General features: G+C 34.9%; 1 protein-coding gene and 1 pseudogene across 9 annotated transcripts in view; one reads left to right on the top strand and one right to left on the bottom strand.

The window, feature by feature from the left end:
* The window catches only part of METTL25 (methyltransferase like 25), a 137,405-nt gene that overhangs the window by 96,777 nt on the left and 14,951 nt on the right, over positions 1-25,677 (top strand). For 8 of the 9 annotated variants that reach the window (XR_008960785.1, XR_003316607.4, XR_003316606.4 and 5 more), the window contains 4 exons: positions 2,701-2,794; positions 19,770-19,844; positions 20,405-20,476; positions 22,062-22,170. Coding sequence is in view for 2 of the 9 variants with exons in the window: in XM_026499951.4 (XP_026355736.2) it covers positions 2,701-2,794; positions 19,770-19,844; positions 20,405-20,476; positions 22,062-22,154 (334 nt within the window). In the remaining 7 variants the exon portion in view is untranslated. Of the gene's footprint in view, positions 1-2,700; positions 2,795-11,146; positions 13,466-19,769; positions 19,845-20,404; positions 20,477-22,061; positions 22,171-25,677 lie in introns of those variants that run through there. The other variant, XM_044384551.3, reaches the window with a different exon arrangement.
* LOC113256212 (60S ribosomal protein L6-like) lies at positions 7,451-8,271 on the bottom strand (annotated as a pseudogene).

The following is a 25,677-nucleotide window of genomic DNA, read 5'->3' as shown; positions in this document are numbered from 1 at the left end:
ACAGTCATGTCACTTTTCTAACTTTCAAATGTTTGATAATTCCTCTTCTTTATACTCAAACAATAAAATATCCTTATTATGGCATTCAAGGCCATTTCTGATCTGTCACTAAGGTCCTTTGTAACCTAATCCATCACCGTGTTTTTTCCTCCCTGCTCCCAAAGCAGCTGCCTATGCACACTGTCCTGGCACACTGTATTATTCATTGTTTCCCATGCAATTAATTTTGTATCTGGTATGCTTCCTTGGAGTTCCTCTATCTACGTGGAATATCCTCCCCATTTCTGCCACCCTTTCCTTCCACAACTTCTGGCGGGTAAAATCATAGGTACTCTTTAAAACCCAGTTTAGAAGACATCTCTGATATTTTTTCTTTTCTCCTTCTCACCCTCTTCTCTTCTCCCATAGGACTTAATCTGTGATTTACAGTTCTGATCAAACCTGATAGTACAATTAGTCATTTGTGTCTACTCCTCTACCACCTAGTGAGTTCCTCGAAGGCCAGTTTTTAGTTTTATTAAATGAAATGGTGTACCATAGTGCTTAAGAGCATAGATTCTGAAAATCCTTTTGGGACCCCATATTCCCCTTCAACTATCTTTTATCTGTTCTTTTCTTTACTGGAAAACTCCTTGAAAATGCTGCCAGTTTCTTTCCCTTTTTCTCTTGAATTCCATCCAGATTTTACTTCCATCACTCCATCAAACCACCCTTTCAGGGGCACTAATGACCCACTAATGACTAAATCCCATTGTCAATTCTCAACCATCTTAATTTGTCCTGTCATCGGTATTTTACACAATTTACCACTCAAGTGATGGTCCTTTTTCTCTCATATTGTAAGCAAAATCCTTCATAAGATACCTTTTTCCCTTTCTCTCTTTCTCTCTCTCTCTTTTGATTTATTTTGCTGATTCCTCTTCTTTCAAATCTCTAATTGTTGGAGTGCTTTTATTTTTTTAAATCTATATTTACTACCTAGGTGATCTCATCGTGTCTCATGGCTTTACCATCTATATGCTGATGAATCCCAAACTATAGTCCAGTTAATAACAGTCTTATTCTTCCCATTGCTTGGGCTAGAAATCTTGGAGGCAGCGTTTTCTCACACTACCTAGATACAACAATTTTGTAGTCTCTACCATCAAAATATATCTAAAATTCTCTTCTTACCATCTTCAGGGTCACCACCCTGTTCTACACCTCTCCTCTAGATTATTGTAATAATTCCTAATTGGTCTTAGTGCTTCTATTTTCACCACCTATAGTAGGTACGATGTACGTATCTATTACATGATATCTGTTATACATAAGATACATAAGTATGTGTAGGATCTGAGAATTACACAAAAACTTATAAGAGATAGAATTTCTGTTTCCTGGAACCTATACCTATTCAAACAGCTATTATTTAAAAGCAGTGATGAAATAACAAATGAAGAAGGATATAGGCTATAGAAATTCAAAATTAGAAAGGATTGTTGCTAGTCGTGTTACCAAAAAGAATACATAATTCGAGCTTGTTCATATAGGGTGATTCTAGTTTAACTGAGCTGAAGAAGAGAGTGTAGAACCTAATAATCCATTAGGAAGTGATTGAATAAGCAAATGCACCAAGACATAACTGTGGAGAATAGTCTGAAACAATGAGTAGAGAAAACTGAATTCTGGATTGTAATGGGAAAATATGGGACTAGCCAGAAAATAGTGGGCCCTGATCGCTGAACTAAGGAGTTTCAAATTTATCCCAAGAAATGGCAAAGGTGTTGAAAGTTTTTTGAGCAGGGAAGTAGTAAATAAAAATGTGCCTCTAAGAAAATATGACAGTGCAGGCAAAAATGAAGAGGACAGATTTCAGTCTTAAATAGTAAGTAGCTATAATAATTAGGACTTGAGGTAATCATAAGTGGAATTGAGGTGGCCATCTAGAAATGCAGTGGAAAGAATATATTTGCGATATATTTCAAAGGAAGAATTGAGAGACCTTCATGTCTAATTAATCAGACCGATTAATATTTATACTGCCAAGAGTAATAAGTGGTTTTATTCATTGTTTTTGATAACTTGGAAGTGGTGAATTTTTTTATTCCCTTGATTTTTATATTCTACCTCAGTTGCAACCAAAATTGTGCGATGTGATAGTCTGGCATTTCATTATTTAAATTTAAAACCATCTCATGATATTTTGTTTAAACTGTGGTGAAAATCTGCAGGGCATAAATGAGATCAAGTCAGACCCAACTCAGCATATGGTGCTTTAATGGCTGGCACTGAAGGAGTTCTCTTTGCATAGCTGTTGAATTTTCGCCACCATTAGCAGGTGTTGCAGTGAAATATGCACTATAATGTTGCCAGTAAAATTAAATGTGTTTTGTAGCATAATGGAAACTTTTGAAAGACCTATAGTTCTCTTTAAAAATTAAGCTTTTTAATATTGTAAGTTTACAAGTTCTTTCTCATAGTATTGTCTTCAAATACTGTTTTCCACTGCTGTATATTGAAGGAATTCTCAGAAGCAGATCTTAAACACTGTATAATATATAATTTAAAAATGTTTACAAAAATATTACTACATTTTTGTCAAATCTGAAGCTTTTGCTGGATACACAGAAAGTATTTAAAAATATTTCATGATTGAATTTAAAATCATCTATAATTTAAATTGGAAAAACTAAAAAGTGGTTCACTTTTATTTTGCAGTGATCGGCATGTTGGTAAAATTTATTCCAAATCCTCTTCCTTTCTGGACTATGTCAGAAAGTCTCTAAAGAAGCTTGGATTAGAGGAGTCCAAGGTCAGTATATGATTGTTGTTTTCATAAAAAAACAAAACAATACAGGGGCGTCTGCCTTCAGCTCAGGGCGTGATCCTGGTGTTCTGGGATCGAGCCCCACGTCAGGCTCCTCCACTGGGAGCCTGCTTCTTCCTCTCACACTCCCCCTGCTTGTGTTCCCTCTCAGGCTGGCTGTCTCTCTCTCTGTCAAATGAATAAATAAAATCTTTAAAACAAAACAAAACAATACAAAACAGGAGAACTTCTATGGGGTAATGAATTGAGATGATACAAAATAATTTACCTTGTACTTTTCTCCCGTTTGTGAAAAACATCTAATTACATTGAGACCATACCTCCATTACCTTTATTCCAAGTTCATCTTTCCTGTCAATGTGGATGGTTTGCTGTCCTACATCTCTAGAGAGACTCCCCCTTAGGTTTATTCAGGTACCATGTACCAATTCTCAAATCAAAATGGTTAAAAAGCAAGATAACAGAACAAATGGGAGTTGTAAGTAAAGCAAGGGCAGTAAAACAATACATTTATTTAATTTAGTATTTTTAAATTTATTTAATTTGTTATTTAATTTATTATACAATGCATTTATTTAAAGACTGTATAATTAAAATAAAAAATCTTAAATTCAAAAGCCTTTTTGAATGGGAGAATCCTGGAAAGTGGTGACATCATTGAGTGGGCCCAAGTTAATAATTGAGAATCTAATGTTGAAGATAAAATAATAAGCTGGTTGGCTAGTAGTAATAAATATTCTAACCCTGAGGAAAAAAATAAACTTTCAATTCAGAGTTATTGACTAAAGTATCAAGTTGAACTTGGATCACTCTGGTATCTTGGGTTTTTGTGTTCGTTGGTTTGTGTTTTTTGTTAGTTTGGGGGGGGGGCAGGGGCAGAGAGGGAGAATCTTAAGTAGGTCATGCCCAGAGTGAAGCCAGACACAGGGCTCCATCTCACAACCCTGAGATCATGATCTGAACTGAAATCAAGAGTCGGACACTTAACCGACTGAGCCACCTGAGTGCCCCACTCTGGTATTTTGAATTGATTATAAATTGAAATAAAGAATAAAGTAGATGGTTTAGAGGAATGAGATGGATTTCTTGAAAAAGTAACACAGGTATGATTACATTGTATCAAAGCTAAAGGCTATTATTTATTGTACCAGTTGTCACTTACTCCCCAGTTGCTTTATTATTTAAAGCAGTTAGGCTGTTATTAATCAGATTCCTCCTCTGTAAAATGGCATTCAAAAGCATTTCTAACTCATATGATTTGAGATTAAATGAGGTAATATATGGATAATACCAAGCACTATGTTTTTATACAGTAAATACAAACAAAACAGTATGAGTTAATTTAGTTTTTATATATAGTTTTTATTATATATTATAGATATTATATATTATATTAGGATACTATTATATTAATGTTATTATAATTAATAATATTACATTTTATGTATAGTTTTTATTATTCTGATCCTTGTGTGTCTTCTACCAGTAATAACACAATTGATATGACTCTTATCAGTATTTTTATTTAGTCACCAAATGAAGATCCTTCTAGTCTTATACAAATGAATGAGAATAGACAACTTTTATCCTAGTTATTTTATTCCTGGGTTTTTAAAAATATATTTTTAATAAATCAGACTGGTTTTCCTTCCAATCAGTCTTATTTATTGCACATCTTTATTCTGTAGCTCAATTTTATGTCTTGCAGTAATGTCAAGAACACAAACCTAAGCATTATTTTCACAGGTGAAGAGCTAAGTTTTTACTTAAACTAAAAATATATTATCCTTTGCCAAAAACTAAACAGCAAAAATCCAGAAAAAAATGTTACTTACCCTTCCTGATAGCTTTCTCTTCCTAAGTTTGTCTTTAATAGTAACCATAGTAGATGTTCCCTAATACGCTTATTATATTACTGATAGGAATTTTTTTTTTAAGAGAAAGAGAGAGCAAGGTGTGTGGGGAAGGGTCAGAGAGAAAGAATCTGGAACAGACTCCCCACTGAGTGCAGAACCCAATGCGGGACTCCATCACCCGATGAGGGGCGACCCTGAGATTATGATCTGAGCTGAAACCAAGTCAAATGCTTAACCAACTGAGCCACTCAAGCACCCCTAACAGGAATACTAATAATAGCTAAGAGTTACTAAGCACTCACTGTGTGGTAGTTATTGTGGTAAGAAAATCACAACATTATCTCATTTACTCTTCACAAAAACACTTACGGTGTAATGATCTAGAATGAGAGGTGTAGAAAAAGGCAAGTCATTTTCCCAGAGTCAAGAGCTAGCTAGTAGTAGAGGTGGAACTTGAGCACAGATTCCGCTAATATCAAAACCTCAACTGTTAACCACCACTATACTGAGAAGTGAAATGAAAAAAGAAAAAAAGACTGATGTAGGTGAGTATCACCATGTAAAATCATTTTTAAATTATTCTTTGTATTAGTTATAAAGGCAATAATAGTGCCCTACTGATTTTCTCATAATACTATTTAAGCTCATTAAAAACAAATATATCAGACAAAGTGGGTTAGAAGACAAAAAGGGTCAAGAAACCCAAGCTGGAAGACTCTGGGGGAGGAAGGTTCAGAACAACATAATAACAACATAACAAGTATTTAAAAGGATGTACTGGAAAGGAAGGAAAGAAATGAGTACATGTTTTGGGGGTGGGGGGGGGTGTTTGATTTTTAAGCAAGAGAAATTGAGAAAGTTTTATCTGTCAGGTCAGAGTTGTTGGAAAGAGCATAAACCAAAGTTATGTTTTCTATCCAATACAAATTCCTAGTATTTTTCTCCCATATCATGAAGTATCAATGCTCAAATTTAAGTTTTGACAAGCTCAGTAAAAAAGAGATTTGTGTATGGTTTCATTTTAAAAATGAAATTAATTTTCATATGCAGGCATTAAAAAGGCATTAAAAAGTAAGTACTAAAAAATATCAAAACCATGTAAGTTTAAAATGTTAAATATACCACAACACTTTAAAGATCTTTGACTAAATTTATAATCATTTATTGATAAACTTACATAGTTGGAAATATGGTAAATGCTTTGATGTGTTTCTAATCTTTTAAAGCAGATCTCTTAATATTCAAAACTATGTAGTAATAAAGTGTCAAGAAAATCCCTTCATGTGCTCTGGATATATTTTTAGTTACAAGAAATCATGTTAAACATATGGAAGTAAACAGAAAACATTCTCAAACAAATTATCATTCCAAAGAAGACCAGAGCCCCATGTGCTAGGTATATAAGTGGCTTATGCGCACCTTAAAAGCTTAGTCCGTAATTCCTGTAGTTAGTTGTGAAACATTGGACGCTTTCTCCTAGAGCAGGATTTGGCAGCACTACTGACATTTAGATAAGACTTCGTTGTGGGAGGCTGTCCTATGCATTGAAGGATGTTTAGCAGCATCCCTGATCTCTACCCACTAAATGTCAGCAGTAGCACCCCAGTTATAAAAAAAAAAAAAATTATTAATTAAAAGAAAGAGATAGTCTCCAGAAATTGCTGAAAATTCCCTCGGGAGTGAAATCCCTACTCCCCACCCCCAGTTGAGGTCCTCTATCTTCAAGCATTTGTCATCTTTGTAATTCAATTTGCAATCATCAAACATTCCTATTATAAACCCCATATATTTTTTTAAATGCCATTTTACATGTTATACCAAGAGACATGGAGAGAGGAAGTGGGGAAGAAGCAGTGATTCTGTTCTTACATTTTGAAGACTTTTTATTCAAAACAATTCCCTCCTTGATCTTTCATTTTGTATAGCTCTAACCACGTATAGGCAATATTGTTTCAGGTCTATTTAAGCAGTGTTTAGATTCTATAGTACAGTTAAGCCTAACTCTATAACCACTGTAAACAATAAATTGTGGCAGGACATCAGCTACCTCGTATCAGCAAATATACTGTTTATAATGAATTTCTTAGAATGAAACATTTGAGTAAAATTCTTATAACATTCAGTTACTTCTTTGTAAAACATTTTCATAGGACTTGAGTATTAACATCTTAATGCTAATTAGGATGTTAAAATATCTAAAATATTAACATCCTAATGATTAGCTTTACCTAAATATTAAAAAAAGGATTAGGTATTTTCAAACTTTATCTTCTGTCCCAAATTTGGGTATCTCACCAATTTCAGAAAACCTCAAAATTGTCTTAAAGTTTTCATGCTTTCTTCATAGTCCATAGCATTTTGCCTTCTTTTGTCAATTGATAATTACTTTCCTGCTTTTCTGTCTCTTTTCCCTGGCTTATACTGCACATACACAAACGCACAATTGCAAACATGCACATATCCTTTGGATTTTAAAAGCATCAGAACTGGGTATTATTTGCTAGACAAAGAATGAGCTGGAGTATTTGTTTATAAGAAGAGAGAAAGAAAAGCTTATTTTCTAGAACTTCTGTGTTATATAATGAATACTCAAATAATTGAAGTTAATCTCACATATTGAGAAGTAAAATAAAGACAATAAAACTGGTGATTTGATGGGGATGCTGTAGTGTGGAATGGGTAGAGTTGAAAACTGCTAACCTAAAACCTTAATGGAAGTAAGTGAAGGATAATTTATTTATTTTCTTAATGGATCAGTTATTTAATTAGGTTCTTTATAAGAAATTTAGAACACCAATTTGTGAGGATAAACTCCATTTGTGAAAGAAAACACAGAATGCAGATAGCCCTGAAGCTGAGGAACGGCTTTGATTGTTGGCAGAATTTGTGAGTCCACAGCTTTCTGATCAACCTTGGGCTGCTCTGTAATCTCATATTTCTCTTTCTCTGAGTGAAAGATCTTGCCTTCCTGGTGTCTGGGTTTACACAGCTTCTTCTTCTTGAAGTAAGCATCAGTGAGATGTTTTGGTATTTTCACACTGTTGATACCATTTTGGTGGAGGTGGCAATGACAAATTTCTGGTGTGTTCTACACAGAAGAACTCAATTGAGGGCCAGAGGTGCAGTCACAAGTAGCAAGCCACTGCTCAGTCACTTCAGGAAAACCACCCTCTTGTCTCTGCGGCGCCCAGTGAGGATGATCAAAATGGTCCCAGGAGTGGTACTTGCGCACAGTTTTCTCACTTGCTGCCTGAAAGGTCTTTTTTACTGTGGCTCAGCAGCTTTCAAGGTGCATCTTCAGTCGGATAATACCTAGGCATTTTGCAAAGTTTAACCACATTCTTGTCACCATCACCTGGTTTAGTGACAACAGGAAGAACCTTCTTCTTCTTTTTCTTCTCAATCCAGAATTTAGCTGCTGAATACTTCCTCTTGTATATCGTCTTTCTGGAATACATAGCCAATCAGGAATATCTGCCAATTCCTCTGACTAGGACAGGATTTCTCTTTCTTTTGTGTTTTAGCCTTGAGGTTATCCTTCTTAACCTTGCCACCAGGATCAGCCTTCTTGGTTTCAGATTTCTTCTCAACTTTTTCGCCTGCCATCTTGAAAGATAGGAAAGAGCAGTAAAGGATAATTTAGAAAAATATTCTTAGTTATGTTTCCAAAATGGAATAGCAAAAGGAAACCTTTGAGACCAAAATGATTTAGTTATTCATCAACAAACACTTATTGACACCATGTGTCAAGAAGGGTGTAAACTCTGGGGCTATAAAGATAATTAAGATATAACCCATTTAGAAAGAAAACAAATAATTATAATATAGCATGAACCTACAACAATAGACACACATATAAAGTAGGATGGAAGCATAGAGAAAGGAGCAACCCACTCTGCCTGTGAAGATTTCACAAAAGATATGTCATTCCTACATTTGGTCTTGAATAATGTGTAGGAGTTCATCAAGCAGACAAAGTGGGCAAGTAGGGACCAAGGAATTAATTGCAGGTGCCAGGGTGGGGGTTCCAAAAACACACAGATGTGAGAAACATGATTCTGAACTCAGCATTACTGGAACACAAGAGGCAGCAGTGAGAGATGAGGTTAAAGGAGTGGGCACATGTGGAGAGGCCAAGTAAACTGATCTTTGGATGTTAAATCAGAGATTTATCAGAGCTAAGAATAATCACCGGGTGGTTTAAATACAGGTGAGAGGGCAGGAATTATTCCACAGGAAAGCCAACAAGTGTAGAGAGCTTATGAGCTCTTCCATGTGGTAACGTATCCATAAGTGATATAGATTGAATTCCTTTGACATGCACATTATGGCCATAAGTGAATTCTGGCTGCTTTTTGCAAACACCATGGTAATTGATTCACAGGAGAATCCTCAAGGGTTTAAAACCATTGGGTAAAATATTTATGGGGAAACAGGATATTTACACAAACTCACAGTACCCCCACAGATTATTTATTCATTTCAAAATGTAGGTAAACCTTCAAAGTCAGCATCACCAGTAATGAACAGACTGATATCATCTGCCTCATAATGCAATGCTTTGGAGAAGGTACAGCATCACTTAGGTAATATTCCTGCCAAAAGTGCGTAACTTGAATCTACTCGTGAGAAAACACCCAGGCAACTGGCCTTTTCAAAATGTGTCAGTGTCGGATAATGAAGGGAACCATCAACAACCATCAAGGAAAAGGCAACCTACTGAGTGGGAGAAGATATTCACAAATGATGTATCTGATAAGGGGTAACATCCAAAATATGTAAAGAACTCACATAACTCAATATAAAAAAAAAAAAAAAACCAAGCTGATTAAAAAATGGGCAGAGGACCTGAATGGATATTTTTTTAGAGAAAGCATACAGATGATCAGCAGGCACAGGAAATAATGCTCAACATCACTGACCGTCAGGGAAATGCAAATTAAAACCACAATGAACTATCACCTCATACCTGTTTGAGTGGCTGTTATCAAAAAAACAAGAAATAAAGGTGTTGGCCAGGATGTGGAGAAAGGGAAGCCTTGTGCACTGTTGGTAGGAATGCAAACTGGTGCAGTCATTATGGAAAACAGTATTGGGGTTCCTCAAAAAATTGAAAATAGGAGTGCCTGGGTGGCCCAGTTGAGTGTCCAACTCTTGGTTTTGGCTCAGATCATGATCTCATGGGTCGTGAGATCGAGCCCCAAGTTAGGCTCTGTGCTCAGTGGGGAGTCCGCTTGAAGATTCTCTCCTTCTGCCGCTCCCCCCACTCACACGCAAGTGCATGCGCTCTCTCTCTAAAATAAATAAATCTTTAAAAAAATTAAAAATAGAACTACATACAATCCAGCAATTCCGCTTCTAAGTGTTTATCTGGGAAAAAAAGGAAAATGAAAACACTAATTCAAAAAGACATATGCACCCCTGTGTTCATCACAGCATTATTTACAGTAGCCAAGATGTAGAAGCAACCTAAATATTCATAAATAGATGAATGTATAAAAAAGAGGAATATTACTTAACCATTAAAGAGTATGAAATCTTGCCATTTGCAACATGGATGGACCTAGAGGGTATTATGCTAAGTGAAATAAGTCAGGGAAAGATAAATACCCTATGATTTCACTTATATGTGGAATCTAAAAACAAATGAGCAAACAAAATAGAAACAGGCTCATAGATACAGAAAACAAATTGGTGGTTGCCAGAGGAAAAGGGAGCAGGGGGATGCAGAGAATAGTTGAAGGGAATTCGGTGGTAAATCTTTCAGTTATAAAATATATAAGACACAGGGATGTAATATATAGCATAGGGAATATCGTCAATAATATAACGACTTCGTATGGTGACAGATGGTAACTAGACTTATTGTGGTGACCATTTTGTAATGTGTATAAATGTTAAATTACTATGTTGTGCACCTGAAACTAATAATGTATTGTATGTCAATTCTTCAATTTAAAAAATGTATCAATTTCATGAAAAACAAAGAAGAGGAACTGTTCCAGATTAAATGTAACTAGAGATACTAATGCCCCATTCCAGATTGGATGCTTTAAAAATGTGGAGGGGGCACCTGGGTGGCTCAGTTGGTTAAGCATCTACCTTTGGCTCAGGTCATGATCCCAGGGTCCTGGGACCAAGTCCCCCATCGGGCTCCCTGCTCACTGGGGAGCCTGCTTCTTTCTCTGCCCCTCCCTCCCCATCCTTGTTCTCTCTCTGTCTCTCTCTTTCTCTAAAATAAATGAATAAAAATACTTTTAAAAAAGTAAATATTTTTAAAAGGGTGGGGGGCCTATAAAAGGCATTATTAGGACAAATGGTAAAATTTCAATATAGACTATAATAGATAACAATATTTGTTATCAGTGTTAAATTACTGAACTTGATTATTGCAGTTGTGTAAGAGCATATCTTGTTGCTAGGATCTACTTGCTGAAGCATTTAGGGATGAAGAGTCATGACATCTGTAATTTACTTTCAGATGGATCAACATAATAAGAATACTAGTAAAGATGGATGGATGGATGGTTAAAATGAATGTAGCAAAATAGTAATGATAGGTGAGTCTAAGTAATGGGTATATAGATGTTCATTGCACTTTCTGAAGCTTTAATTTAAAAGACAAAATTTGGAAATCTGAAACCACCAAACCCAGAGGAAGTGAACCTCACACAAATTACAAACAACAAAAGTTTTTGGGGCATTAAAAATACAGCCTGCATTAATATTGAGAAGGGTGGGAGCCAATTAGAGAAGATAAACCTCTTTTGGTAAAGGACAGAAATTGTTTCAGGTCTTTTTAGAGGCTTTTACTAGATCATCTCCTCAGAGATACTGTGGCCCAGCCTTAAGCCTGCCTATGAGTCTGATACAAATGTACCTTTGTGCTGCCACTAACCTTGACCCCTACTGACTGTGACTCACCTGCCAAAACTGCTGGCTCCCAGGTGTCAAAAGCCACATTTAGACAGATTCCTCACCTACTAATCAAACATCCTTTTGCCTTACATAAAATATTAATCATTGTCCACATTTTGTAATTATAATTCTACATTTTAGGAAAACAGTCCAGCAAGCATGTAGAACATCGGTATAGTTTATATTCAGACCATTTTTTCTTTTTCTTTTTTTTTTTTTAAGATTTTATTTGAGAGTGAGCAAGTGAGAGAGAGCACGAGAAGGGGGGAGGGGTAGAATGAGAGGGAGAAGCAGACTCCCCAGTGAGCAGGGAGCCCCATACAGGGCTTGATCCCAGGACCCCGGGATCATGACCTGAGCCAAAGGCAGAAGCCTAACCCACTGAGCCACCCAGGCGCTCCTCAGACTATCTTTTCTAGTGTTTCTTTATAGAAAGTTGCTCCACATTAGAATTCGTACCTTAATGAGCTTGATTTTTTCCTATTGGAAAATAGCTGTGAAGGATCTCATTTTAATACTTTTAAGTGTCATAGCAGACCATCTGTTTACTATTTGTTTAAAGATTGTCAATGGTCAAAAACACCATGGATGTAAAACTTCTTGTATAAAGATTTTGTATGCCAAGTTCTTCCAGTTCAGGAAGGAAGGAAGGAAGAAAAACGTTCAGGACAAAATTAATTGGAAGGTTATTCCAAACTTTCAATGGACCTTGGGAGAAAAAAAAAATCATAGGACAGTGATTTGGAGATCACTTTTCTGGGAACTATGTAGTAAATTATTCCCCTTTCCAGAAACTCAGTAGTTCTGATCTCCCATACCAGGACCTGAGAGCTCTGAAGAGTTCATTTTCTTGCAAGAATGTCATTTGTATATTGTGTAGCTAGCAGAACAGGTTGATGTATGTGACAAGACTCTATGACTTCAACTGAGTACTTTGTTCAAGTGCTTGAGCAGCTTAAATACTTCCTCTTTAGGAAACTTTTGGCCCTGCTTATAGGCACAAGTGCAGTTCCTTCCGTGCAGTCAGGTAAGTACTAAAGAGTTAGGGGAGCTTTAAAGAGAGTTCTGTTTGGAAATCAGAAGGTGCATGAGGTTTTTCCAAGTGCAAATCCAGACATGTTATGGGACCTCAGAAGTCTAACCATGGCAGCAGGTAGGATGTTCCGGAACACTGCTCAAATCCTTGCCTTTGCTTCTGGTACTCTGATGTCGTCACTGTCTTCCAAAACAGCTTCATCTTCAGGCTTTAAATTTCTATTTTTCCCCTTTGTTCAGTGTTTAGTGCTTTTCCCCCCCTTGCTCATGAGCTAGAGATCATGTGACCTGTCTAGTATGTTTTTTGTATTCTCAGGAGAGTTCTGATTCTTAATGATAAAACCCTAATCCCTATTTATTATGCCTTCTAATTTTATCTCAGTTAAGCCTCATTATTTCAGAATGTGGCCTTGAATCCCCCAACAGCTGCAGCTGAATTACCTATAGTATCTCATGAATGTCCCATGATTTCTTGGTCCTTACCTCAGTAACAGTAAAGAACTGTATACTAAATCCCCCTCCCTACTTTTAATGCACATATTATCCATCCAAATTCTAGATACCCAAGCCCTACCTTTTTTTTAAAATTTTTTTAATTGAGTAAGGTTGACACACAGCGTTCTATTACTCTCAGGTATACAGCATACCGATTCAACTTCTTTATACATTTTGCTGTGCTCACCACAAGTGTAGCTACCATCTGTCACTATACAACACTATTACAATACTATTGACTACATCCATATGCCGTGCCTTTCATTCCAGTGACTTCTTCATGCCATAGCTGAAACCTGTATCTCCCACTCCCCTTTACCCATTTTGCCCATCCTCCCTCCCCTCTAGAAACCATCAGTTCTCTGTATTTTAGGTCTGATTCTACTTTTTGTTTGTTAATTCATTTGTTGTTTTTTTTTATATATTTCAAATTATCTTACTGATTTTTTTTATGTTAATGTTTTTTTATTATATTATGTTAATCACCATACAGTACATCCCCGGTTTCCGATGTAAAGTTCGATGATTCATTAGTTGCGTATAACACCCAGTGCACCATGCAATACGTGCCCCCCTTACTACCCATCAACAGTCTATCCCATTCCCCCACCCCCCTCCCCTCTGAAGCCCTCAGTTTGTTTCTCAGAGTCCATAGTCTCTCATGCTTCATTCCCCCTTCTGATTACCCCCCTTTCTTTATCCCTTCCCCTACCGATCTTCCTAGTTCTTATGTTCCATAGATGAGAGAAACCATATAATTGTCTTTCTCTGCTTGACTTATTTCACTTAGCATTATCTCCTCCAGTGCCGTCCATGTTGCAGCAAATGTTGAGAATTCGTTCTTTCCGATAGCTGAGTAATATTCCATTGTATATATGGACCACAACTTCTTAATCCAGTCATCTGTTGAAGAGCATCTCGGTTCCTTCCACGATTTAGCTATTGTGGACAATGCTGCTATGAACATTGGGGTGCATATGGCCCTTCTCTTCACTACGTCTGTATCTTTGGGCTAAATACCTAGTAGTGCAATGGCTGGGTCATAGGGTAGCTCAATTTTTAACTTTTTAAGGGACCTCCACACTGTTTTCCAGAGTGGCTGTACCAACTTGCATTCCCACCAACAATGTAGGAGGGATCCCCTTTCTCCACATCCTCTCCAGCAATTTTTGTTTCTTGCCTTGTCAATTTTTGCCATTCTAACTGGCATAAGGTGGTATCTTAGTGTGGTTTTGATTTGAATTTCCCTGATGGCTAATGATTTTGAACATTTTTTCATGTGTCTGTTAGCCATTTGTATGTCATCATTGGAAAAGTGTCTGTTCATATCTTCTGCCCATTTTATGATTTGTTTATTTGTTTCTCGCGTATTGAGTTTGAGAAGTTCTTTGTAGATCTTGGATACCAGTCTTTTATCTGTAGCACCATTTGCAAATATATTCTCCCATTCTGTGGGCTGCCTCTTAGTTTTTTTGACTGTTTCCTTGGCTGTGCAGAAGCTTTTTATCTAGATTCCACATATGAGTAAAATCACATGGTCTTTTTCTTTCTCAGTCTAACTTTTTTCACTTAGTATGATACCCTCTGGATCTTCCTGTGTGGTCATAAATTTCTATATCAAATCACATCATTAAAGAACTATATTCTACTATTTACAGCCCTGTGCCTACAGTAGTTCATCCCTGTAAGGTTGCGTTATCAGAATTATGACTAAATTGTTTGCTTTTATTATGGTTTTAAGAAGGAAGATATGTGGTCATTTGGTTGCAAAAATAAACATTTACTCAGGTTTTCTAAATAATTTGTAGGAGACTATTCCAGGAATACATACGCTTACAGAAAGACAGATCTCTTGGCTTCATGAAAACCAAGAAAGTGATGTCCAGCCTAGTCTCCTCAGAATGTATTTTGTTAATGAGAGCTCTGAACTAACAGCTATTTCACTCTTTGTTCTAGGTAATTTTTCTCTCCAGATTTTTGTTTATTGATAAGTTGTTTATTCATGACTCTGCTTCCCACCTGCATCAAACTTTGTATATCACTTTCATCACTTCCCCTCTCTGCACATCTACCACCACCGCCGCCCCCCGCCCCCCGCCCCCGCCACCCCGACCGTGAAAAATAAGATCAGAGTTGATTCATTTGATCGCTTTCACAGCTGTTTGGATAGAATTTTTATAAATAAACACTCTAAATCAAATAAGTTGAGATAGGTAGAAAAGGGGAAACTGTGCCTGCAGGAAGATTTTTATGTAAGTTGCAGCCTAGGATTCTTTCCCAAGCAGTGATTAGGCAGAAACACATTAAAATGGGGCTTAAGTTTTAGAGGCATTCAGAGTCTTAAGGTATTTCGTATGAGCATACTTTTGGACATTCAATAAAGACAATATTTCAAAGCTTTTTCATATCCTCTAGGTTCTGTTATATAACAATCTGCATAATGATTTAATTTTTCATGATAGGACGATCTCCTCCAAAGAACACTCAACTTATTTCTTTTTTGCCTTAGCTATCAGGAGGCTCAAATGTACATATATGCTTGATTCTAGCAGCTGTCCTTAGCTAGGTGACTTTGGTATCATGTTTTTCTCCTTTGAATTATACACCCTTGAGAGTTCATCCTTTCTTTAATGGCCCTCCTATTGATATGTTTTTATGCTTCATATTATAAACCACTTCAAATTACCCTTGAAAATGAGCATGCTGTTAATAATAAAGTATCCTGTGACTTATGATTGTATAGATTTGTAGCAAATACCTTTGGGAAAAGAACAAAACAAGAGTTAACAATTATACTTTTAAATTGAGATCAAAAACAGTATGTCAGTATTATATGTAAAAACCACACCTAATAACATTTTAATGACAACTGCACAAGAAAATAAAGGGATATTTCCATTATGCAATAGAACATTCTTACATGCTATAAGTCTAATTCTATATAAGAGGAGTCATATTGCCTATAAAAATTATCTTTTTTCACCTACTAACCACAGAGAAGCATTAGGTACAGAAATGTCTCCCTGACAATGAATAGCTCTAGGAAGTAGTAGAAGATATGATATAATCACTGAAAGAATAGGAAAATACATTATGCCTTTTATTTATTTTTTTTATTTAAGGAAGAAAAAGCTACTTAATTATCTTTGTTTTTAATACTGCTTTTAATATAGGACATAACATCAGTTTTAATGTTACATTATTTTAGATTATTAGAATTATTGATGTGTACAAAATCTGCAAATTACTTAATTCAAATGAAGAATATGTAATAATTATATAATGTATCAGTAATCCTTTTTAGAATAACTATGAGCTGAACTTAATATTTTATATGTAGATTCTATTCTTCATGTAGTAGAAAGTTTAGTTCTAACTAGTTCTATTTTAGCTTAATATTTTATATGTAGATTCTATTCTTCATGTAGTAGAAAGTTTAGTTCTATTAACTAGTTATTGAACATGTACATATCAGACAATATGGAAAGAACTTTATGTTGCTTTCTTTTTAAGAAAACTTCTTATTGTCCATAAATTTCAAGCTTATGAATATTAGTTACATAATTACATCATTTCTAGAAGTAAGAATCATACTGACTCAGCCTTTGTACTGTATACTCCAGAAGAATCACGGTGACACTAATCTTTTGAGTAATAGCCTGGATAACTTTCTTTGTTAACCTAAGATTATTAGAACCACTTCAGCTTCATTGCCACTGGCTTTGTCTTCCCAGCAACCTGTGCAGATCAGCTAATAGGCCTCACCTCCCCATCCATCTACCTTAGTTCTTTAGCCAATTATGACCTAGCCAAGGGGATGTCAGCAGCCTCAGTCTTACATCTAGTGGTGAGAACTAAGTCAATTGCTAATCCATCTTTGATCTTGTATGATGTGGGAGGATATCTAAACAACTGTGTATCTCTCATCCACTCATCCAGCCTACTTTCTGTGAAATTGCAGTATGATCCAAGTTTGCTTTACCTGGGCCCCCTTATATAGATCTATAAAAAGACAACTTTAATAAATGAGTGAATGAATGAATAGACAAATCTCCCATGGAAAGGAATTCCAGATAATCTCTTTGGATACTGCACCCTCAAGGAGATGAAGTATAACTCCTCACTCCCTAAATGTAGGCTGTATGTAGTGACTTTCTTACAAAGTGTACAGTATGAAAAGTAGAAAAAAGAGGAACTTTAAAGGGAAAAACCTGACAAACACTGTCTCAGCCAGGTGATCAATGTCAATATCAATGATGATAAGTTAGTTATATTAATAGATATCCTTGAGGGACACCTGGGTGTCTCAATCCATTAAGTGTCTGCCTTTCAGTTCAGGTCACGATCCCAGGGTTCTGGCATCGAGTCCTGCATCAGGCTTCTTGCTCAGCAGGGAGCCTGCTTCTCCCTCTGCCTGTTGCTCCCCCTGCTTGTCCTCTCTCTCTCTCTCTCTGACAAATAAATAAAATCTTTGAAAAAAATAGATACCTTTAATATGTCAGGAGCATGGCACTCTATTTCTGTGATCTTTCTCTCAAAAACCCTTAGCCCCAGTCCAATTATGAGGAAAACATCTGCAAATCCAAGTGAAGGAATATTCTACAAAATGTCTGACCAGTACTCCTCAAAACTCTCAAGGTCATCAAAAATAAGACAAGTCTGGGAAACTGTCACAACCACTAGGGCTAAATGCAATGTGATATCCTGGATAGGATTGTGGGACTAAAAAGACATTAGGTGAAAACTAAGGAATTCTGAATAAAATATGGACTTTAGCTAACAACAGTGTATGAGTCTACAGTGTCCAGCTTTGGTTCACTTAAACAACAGACTTCCATTATTTTTTAGAATCACACACAACTAACAAATAGAAACCAAAACACAAACTCCTTCTTTGACAAAAATCAGAAAGCATGTTAAATCTCAAATCATGTGTATTATGAAGCACAATGCAGGTAAGGAGGAATACAGAAAGATACCAAGAGAAAATTCCCAGGGTTACAGATCACCGACAAAACAGGACACAGTTCTCTAAAGTCGAATATGCTGAGGAGCCAAATCAACCATTCCTGGTTTGGAACAAATGCAATTGATGACCAGGGTAGTGCTTCCCAACTTGGCATAAAAAAGAAACAGAGAATATTGGAGAACCCATGGAATCACTTCGAAAAACCATGTTTATAGGAAGCAATGTGCTGGTGAAGCAGGATTTAAAAAAGATTATGAGTTCTGAGTTGTCCTGCAACTGCTGATCTCAGATGGCAGGAGAGAAGTAAAGACTAAATAAAGGCTACAATTCAAACACACACACAATTTTGTAAGATGAGAATTTTTGCTGGCTTTAAGTTCAGGCCTGGATCCAGTCCAATAGATGCTATTGCAAAAAATTGGTTCAGGAGGTACTTATTTGATGGAAAGATGGGCAAAATTTTAAAAAGGTTTGGGGAAGGAGTTATAATCTGCTTGGGTTCTGTACCAAGGGAGAAATCTTTTCTGGAGGGCTGCACTAGAAATTAAATGAGACAAAAACCTTACTTTTCAGTGCTACCTTTTTGTACTTTCCAAGCTCTAAAGAAATTTAGTGCAGTAAGAGAAAGAATAAGGGCTTTAAAATATAATAAATTCATTTAGACATTTACAAAAAAATCGAATACAAATCCTTTCAGATTTTTCCTCTTTTTATCCCGTCTTTCATTTTTGACCATATGTAATTTGACAGCAATTTCTTCTGATGACTTTCCTTTATCAAACCTTTCACAAAGGCATCCAATTTATAGGAAAAAACTTCTCCTTTTGCATTAGTATTTCATTAGTTATGTAATATTTACTTATATTGAGTTTAGAAACAAATACAGTTGACTCAGTAAACATAAAGTTCAGCTGGTGTGAACAGAAGCGTATGTGTTCTAAAAAGTGGCCTGTGAACCACAGTGGTTAGTGTATTATAGGCATCCTATGTTTTTGAGAAAAATCAGAAAGTAGTGCTTGATAATGGATTTGTTAAATGGATGTTAGAGGAAATTACCTTAAATATGAACATAAGTCCTTATTGTGTTCTTGTTGCCTTTGAAAATTATTCTCTAGGACATATAGTTTTAGATAAATCATTTGAAATCTTAATTTTACTCAAAAAAAATGTATTGAGCTCCTATGTACTCCAAGCATAGAAACAAGTGAAAGTAAATATTTCTTCTACTTGCTGAAATTAAACAATATTAATAGGATGTTACTGCTGGTTTTATTTATGATATGCTAAATAGGTATAGAAGATATTAACGGGAGAACTTAGTTATATTGACTTGCTTCATGATATCCTTAGAGTTCTTCAGACACCGAAGTTTGTTTTAAATTGTTATGTTGGGACACCTGGGTGGCTCAGTTGGTTAAGCGACTGCCTTTGGCTCAGGTCATGATCCAGGAGTCCCTGGATCGAGCCCTGCATTGGGCTCTGTGCTCAGCAGGGAGCCTGCTTCTCCCCTCTGCCCTTCACCCTACTCGTGCTCCCTTTCTCACTCTCGCTCTCTCTCAAATAAATAAATAAAATCTTTAAAAAAATAAAATAAGTAAACTGTTACATTGATTTTACTTTAGGGTATGTTTGATAAGGAAAAAATTTTTTTAACTGTTGTTTAATTTCTTGTTGTTTTATCTTAAAGCTGCCAGAAAAAGTTATAATGGACTACTACGAGAAGTATAAGCCTAGAATGAATGAGCTGGAAGCTTTTAATATGGTAAATCTCAGAATTAAACATATTAAATTGGATATGTTGCTAGACTTGAATAGAGTTCTGTTAAATTTTATTATGGGACCAACCAATCTATGTTGTTTTTCTCTTACTGCAGAAAAACCCTTTTGGATCATTTCCTAGTTCAGAACTATATTAGGTGTCAGTAATGTAATAAAGAGAACACATGGTAGATTTCTCCTAAAGTGTATCATAAATGCACAGAAAGAAATTTCTGAGTTCTTTGAACACATATTGGTCTCAATGCAGTTATTTCACAAGCATTCCTTTTAATGAATGTTACTCTTAGTTCCTTTGAAAGCTCTCTATCACATATGTGTGACTGCCTTTGGATTCTACCTCAAAGTCATTCAAAGGACATTCTTTTCCTATTATGATTAAAGAAAAACTTTTGATCTCTGCAGTATCCATTTTCTGAAGATGTACAATTGGTACTGGAGATTTGGCCTTACATAAATTTCTGTAGATACATTTTCTTAAACATAAGTGTTAAGCTACTCTTTTTTTTCTAAAGTTCTACCATCTTATCTTATTCTTCCTTTTAGTTGAAAGTTGTTCTGGCTCCTTGTATAGAGACATTGATTCTTCTAGATCGACTTTGCTACCTGAAAGAACAGGTAAATTATGATATTTTAAAATACATAACAAATATCTTCATTAAATCCAGTAAGTAGATCCACTTATATCTAGGATAAGTTTCTTTACATAAAATTAGTCAGATAATTTTTCTCACTATATTTTCCAAGTTTAAATATTCATTCTCTCTCTTTTTAAACATAAACATGTGTACAACAGATGTTTTCAGCAAGGTTGCTGTAATAAAAGTTTATATTCTTTTAATTGTATGGTAATTACTATATAGTAGGCAGTAAATGCAACCATCATATATGACATATTGTATAGCTAAAATTAATAAAAACCAGATATAAAAGATAGTATGTATATTTTCATTTTATAAGAATTTACCTTTTTAATCACTTTTGGATTTTGGACATATGTACTCTGCAGTACAAAAACTTCTTTCTGATTAGTGCAATTACTTTTGTTTTTTTCACAGTCTTGTTTATTTTGTCTATGTTGAATGCTCCCAAAAATTGTTTTCTTGGTTATCTTTGGGAAAATGTTTTTTTGCAGATTTAACTCTGAGCTGTGATCAAAATAGTTACGTGAACTATTTAAATTAAACCCATACATGGATTCAGCCTTAAGTTTCCATCATGAGTGCTTTATTTGAACAATTTTGTTTTATGATAGTGGGTAGTTTTACTTCTTCTTTTCAACAGGCTATTTGGAACAAATGGATTTTAATAAATATTTGCATTTGTTCTAAATTGTATTTTTATGGAAAAAGGCGATTTCAAATATTTGGATTTGTGTACTTTTTAATCTACCAACTAACTCAGAATCGCTGGAAATCTTAGGTATCCAAATTTATAGGTGACAGAATCAGGCCTGTTTTACTAGGTACTCACTATTTCCCTTTTCAAAACAATTTCCACTGACCTAAATAAAATAAGTAAATGGTATGCATGAAGATTAACAGGTTGGTAATGAAGTGATAGAAATCATATTAATTTGTTAATACTTTAAATATTGTTCAAATAGTACTATTTTAAATGATATAAATAATATTTTATTGTAAGAGTAACATTTATATTAGAGAATTTTAATTGAAGAATATTAAAAAATTAAAATTAATAATTCCATCTTTCAGCATTAATTTAAATTTTTGGTATGTTTTCTGGTGCCTTTCTCTAATATATATATGCTGCACATATATGTATGAGCACATTATGCCTACTTTAATTAAAATTGGAATCAAATTATAAGTACAGTTTTACATATAATTTGTTTCATTTTATTCAGAATTTTCCCATCTCATTAAATATACTACAGAAGCTGAATAATGTTTCATTGTATGATAATTTGTTTCAGTAATACCCAGTTGTTTTTGACCACTTTGTTTTTCACAGTTGCAACAAAGAGTAACCTTGTAGTTCACTATCTATGTACATTTTTATTGCCGCAGCATAATTTCCTGTAGGTGAAATTGTAAATGTTAATTTCATTCCACAAAAAATAATTTTCTTTCACATAGTTTGTTTTTTATGTTGTTTTTATATTACAATATAAAGTCTGACTCATCTTTCATTCTTATCTTCAACAAATTGCTATGTATTTAAATCACTTATCAATTTGCAGGAAGATATTGCATGGGCTGCACTTGTGAAGTTGTTTGATCCTGTGAAATCTCCCAGATGTTATGCTATAATTGCCCTGAAGAAGCAGCAATGATTTCAGTTGAAGCAAGGTATTAGATGTATCTATTTGTGGAACCTATCACTAATTTTGCTCTTCTAAACATTTGTGTTGTGTTATGTAAATATTTGAAAAACATTGCTCTATATTTTAAATAAACAATAAAATACTAGCTAACAACAGAATACCATAATCCATTTTTCCATTGTCAAAGTATACGTTAATAAAATAAGAACTCATGAAAATATTGAAGAAGTTAGTATATCAGTAGGACATTGTTATCTGACATTTGTTTTCTGTTCTATATTTGAGACCCTTGATATTTGTTACATACCACATTTTGACTTTACTGACTTAAAAACTTTTCTTTTTTTTTTTTATTATATTACATTAGTCACCATACAGTACATCCCTAGTTTTTGATGTAAAGTTCCATGATTCATTACTTGCATATAACACCCAGTGTAAAAACTTTTCTTGACAGAGGAGTAGTAAAGGTGTATATATAGTAAAATTAGTTGGTACAGAAGATCATTTGCACTTTCCTCCAGATTTTGAAAGGATTTTCCATGTTATACAGAGGGGGAAATCCACATTTAAAGGAAAGAAACACCAAGGAACCAGGCAGACATAAAGAGTGCTTAATATGTGTTTTAATCTAAGTTACGTGAGGAAATATTCTGTGCCCTTAAAGGCATGTACATCTTGTGAGATACTCACTTTCAAGATTCTTGAAACTGTTTATCTTACTAAAATAAAGGGATGGGTTGCACTTAATGGAATTACCTTGTGCTCTGTAGAAAGCCAATCTGAGAAAAGCAGGAATGAAGGAAAGAAGGCCAACTCTGTGCCCTGTGTGGTGCAGCTTCTTTTCCTCTGCAGAAATCTTGAGGCTTCTAATATACACAGAAGAGATGGACAGTTAGGGAAAAGCTTCCTTGATGCTCAGCAAAAGACTATATAAAATTCTCCCAGCAGAACAAGTAACTACTCTCTCTTAAATTTTAGAGTCTATCCACAGATTGAAAGAATAACTTTTGCTTTGGGTTGTGATACTAAGTTTGCAGCCAGCATATATGTGAATGATCAGGTACTTTGTATAGCTAGTACAATAGTGGGGAAATTAGCCATTTTTTAAGCTTGTTAAGGAAAATTTCAAATGTGTTCAGAAGTGAAGAGTAGAGTCTAAAGAATCCCCATGTACTCATCACAAACTTCAGTAATTATCAACTTTTTACCAATCTTGTTTCATCTGTACACTTACAAGCATGCACATACTCAACATTTGCCACCCTACTCCCAACTCCCAGATATGTAAAATTTTGAACTTTTCCCCTGATGACTAAATATTTATGTAACATTATTTTCTCCTTATGATAAAGAAAAAAAAACTTCACATGTAAAGCTCTATTTAGTATAGAGACATGAATTACAACTCTTTCAATACCAAGGAAACTTATAGTAACTTATAGTAACTTATAGTAACTTCCCTATGTCTTAAAATATTGTCAGAAAGTGCATTTACCAATTAATACTTTCCATTTTTATTAGAGACATTTGTGTGATTCAAGCTAATCCACATGAGATGACCTGTATGATCACACTGAGATGATATTATTTCAGCAAAAAAGCAAAGAAATACAATATTTTGGTAGGACTATGGCTTTATAAGTGTGAATCCCCATTGCATTGTTTATAGACTCTCATCTCATAAAAACTGCTCTTGGAGAAGTCATTTACAGTTGAGCTAAAGAATGTGGGGTATTGGCAGGAACATAAGTTATGACAATTACATTCTAACTGGACTAAAGCAAGACTCTTAAGATCTCGGAGCCTCATTTGTAAAGTGGGGTTTCATTTAATTTTCATTTTAGAAACTTTTATTGAATGATTATCATATGTCAGGTTATGCTAGGCACTGACAGCATGGAGACGAAGGTATGTCCCTGTTCTTAAAGAGCTCACAGTCTAGTGAGGAAAACAAAATTACTAATTACTGTAATCACTAGTAATTATTGTATAGGGCTGAGAGGGTCAGGACATAGGATCCTTTATAGTATCTTCAAATAGATAGACTTCGGGGGCAGATAGACTCAGTAATATTAGTAGCATAGTTTAGATTTATGTGAGTTAAATTATTGTGTGTCCTTGTATTAGTCACGTTAGTATTCAGTATGCCTCAATTTCTCATCTGTAAGAATAAAAATAAGGTTGTTAGGAGGATTAAAGGAATAAATATGTTATTGAACTCCCCCAAAATATCTCCAGGCAATCTGTTAATAAAATTAAGTTTATTAGAACTCTCTGTAGTAATAGAGGATTCTGCCTAGACAGTCTCTGAAGGTGAAGTCAGAAGATATTTATAGGATTGTGAAGTCTGGGCTCAGGTTATTTAAAAAAGTGGCTGTTTTCAGGTGGGAACCAGACTGCAATTTGGACAAGTTCATGACAATAGTTACGATTAGTATCGATAGCAAGGGAAGGGTCTTGAAGCAAGTCTTGATAAGTAAACTGTTACTTGATAAGTGAGCTCTTTGCCAAGGTGAGCAGATTATCTGAGATAAATTAATATATGAGTATTTTCTGAAACAGTGAAGTTATTTATTGGTTTACAGTCTTATCTTTCCTGGGCAAAGTTTTTCTTTAACAAACAAATAAATCATGTTGACACAGGTGGTCTCAGTTCTTAGACCCCATAGCTCTGTCATATTAGTGTAGACGGTTGCAGTTCTTAATGTAAAGCAAGTAATTCCTGGCACATAATACATATATAAAGCAAATAGTATAGGATGGTAGACATACATCCAGATATATCAGTAATTCCATTAAATATAAATTGAATGCTTCATTTATAAAACAAGATTGACTTACTAGAAAAATAGAGCCCAATAACATGTTAGTTAGAAGAAACACAACTAAAACAAGGGCATAAAAAGTTCAAAATTAATAGAAAAGAAAAGGCACATTTGCAAATATTCATCAAAAGGAAGATGTATGAATATCAAAGTAGACCTTGGTTAATGTCAGACAATAAATGTACGAGATGGAAAAATTTTTCAAAGAAACACAATATGCCAAAACAGCCTCAAGAAGGAAAATAAAATATGAATATACATACACCTATTAAATTGAATCTGCAATTAATCTTTTATTAATTTCCTACATCTCAATAAAAGTACTTTGTAGACGCACAAAATTCAATCAACCACTGTCTGTTTGCAATAGTATGACAAACTATTCTAGACACTGTAGGTTGGGGACAAAGATTCATAGAACTAGACTATGACAGTTCCTAATCTTTAGGAGTTTATAATCTGTTCATTGAAACACATATAAGAGGAATATGGAAGAGTTAAGATTTAGATAATGATATTTGGGAAGGAAAAAAAAACTGTGTACATAAACACACAGTCCTTTATTATGAGCTACATTTGCCCTAGACTGTTCACTTCTGTTCCACTTTCCTCTTTAATAATAGGTTCCTTTAGGTTGTTTTTAAATGTGGTCAGTAGAATGGCTTTTCAGGAAGGAGGACCGTTTAAGAAATAATCTGCTATGT

Source organism: Ursus arctos, unplaced genomic scaffold (genome assembly GCF_023065955.2).
Source record: "Ursus arctos isolate Adak ecotype North America unplaced genomic scaffold, UrsArc2.0 scaffold_21, whole genome shotgun sequence".
Classification (NCBI taxonomy): Eukaryota; Metazoa; Chordata; class Mammalia; order Carnivora; family Ursidae; genus Ursus; species Ursus arctos.
Note: the sequence above shows the minus strand (reverse complement) of the source record. Positions and strands in the feature narration are given on the sequence as shown.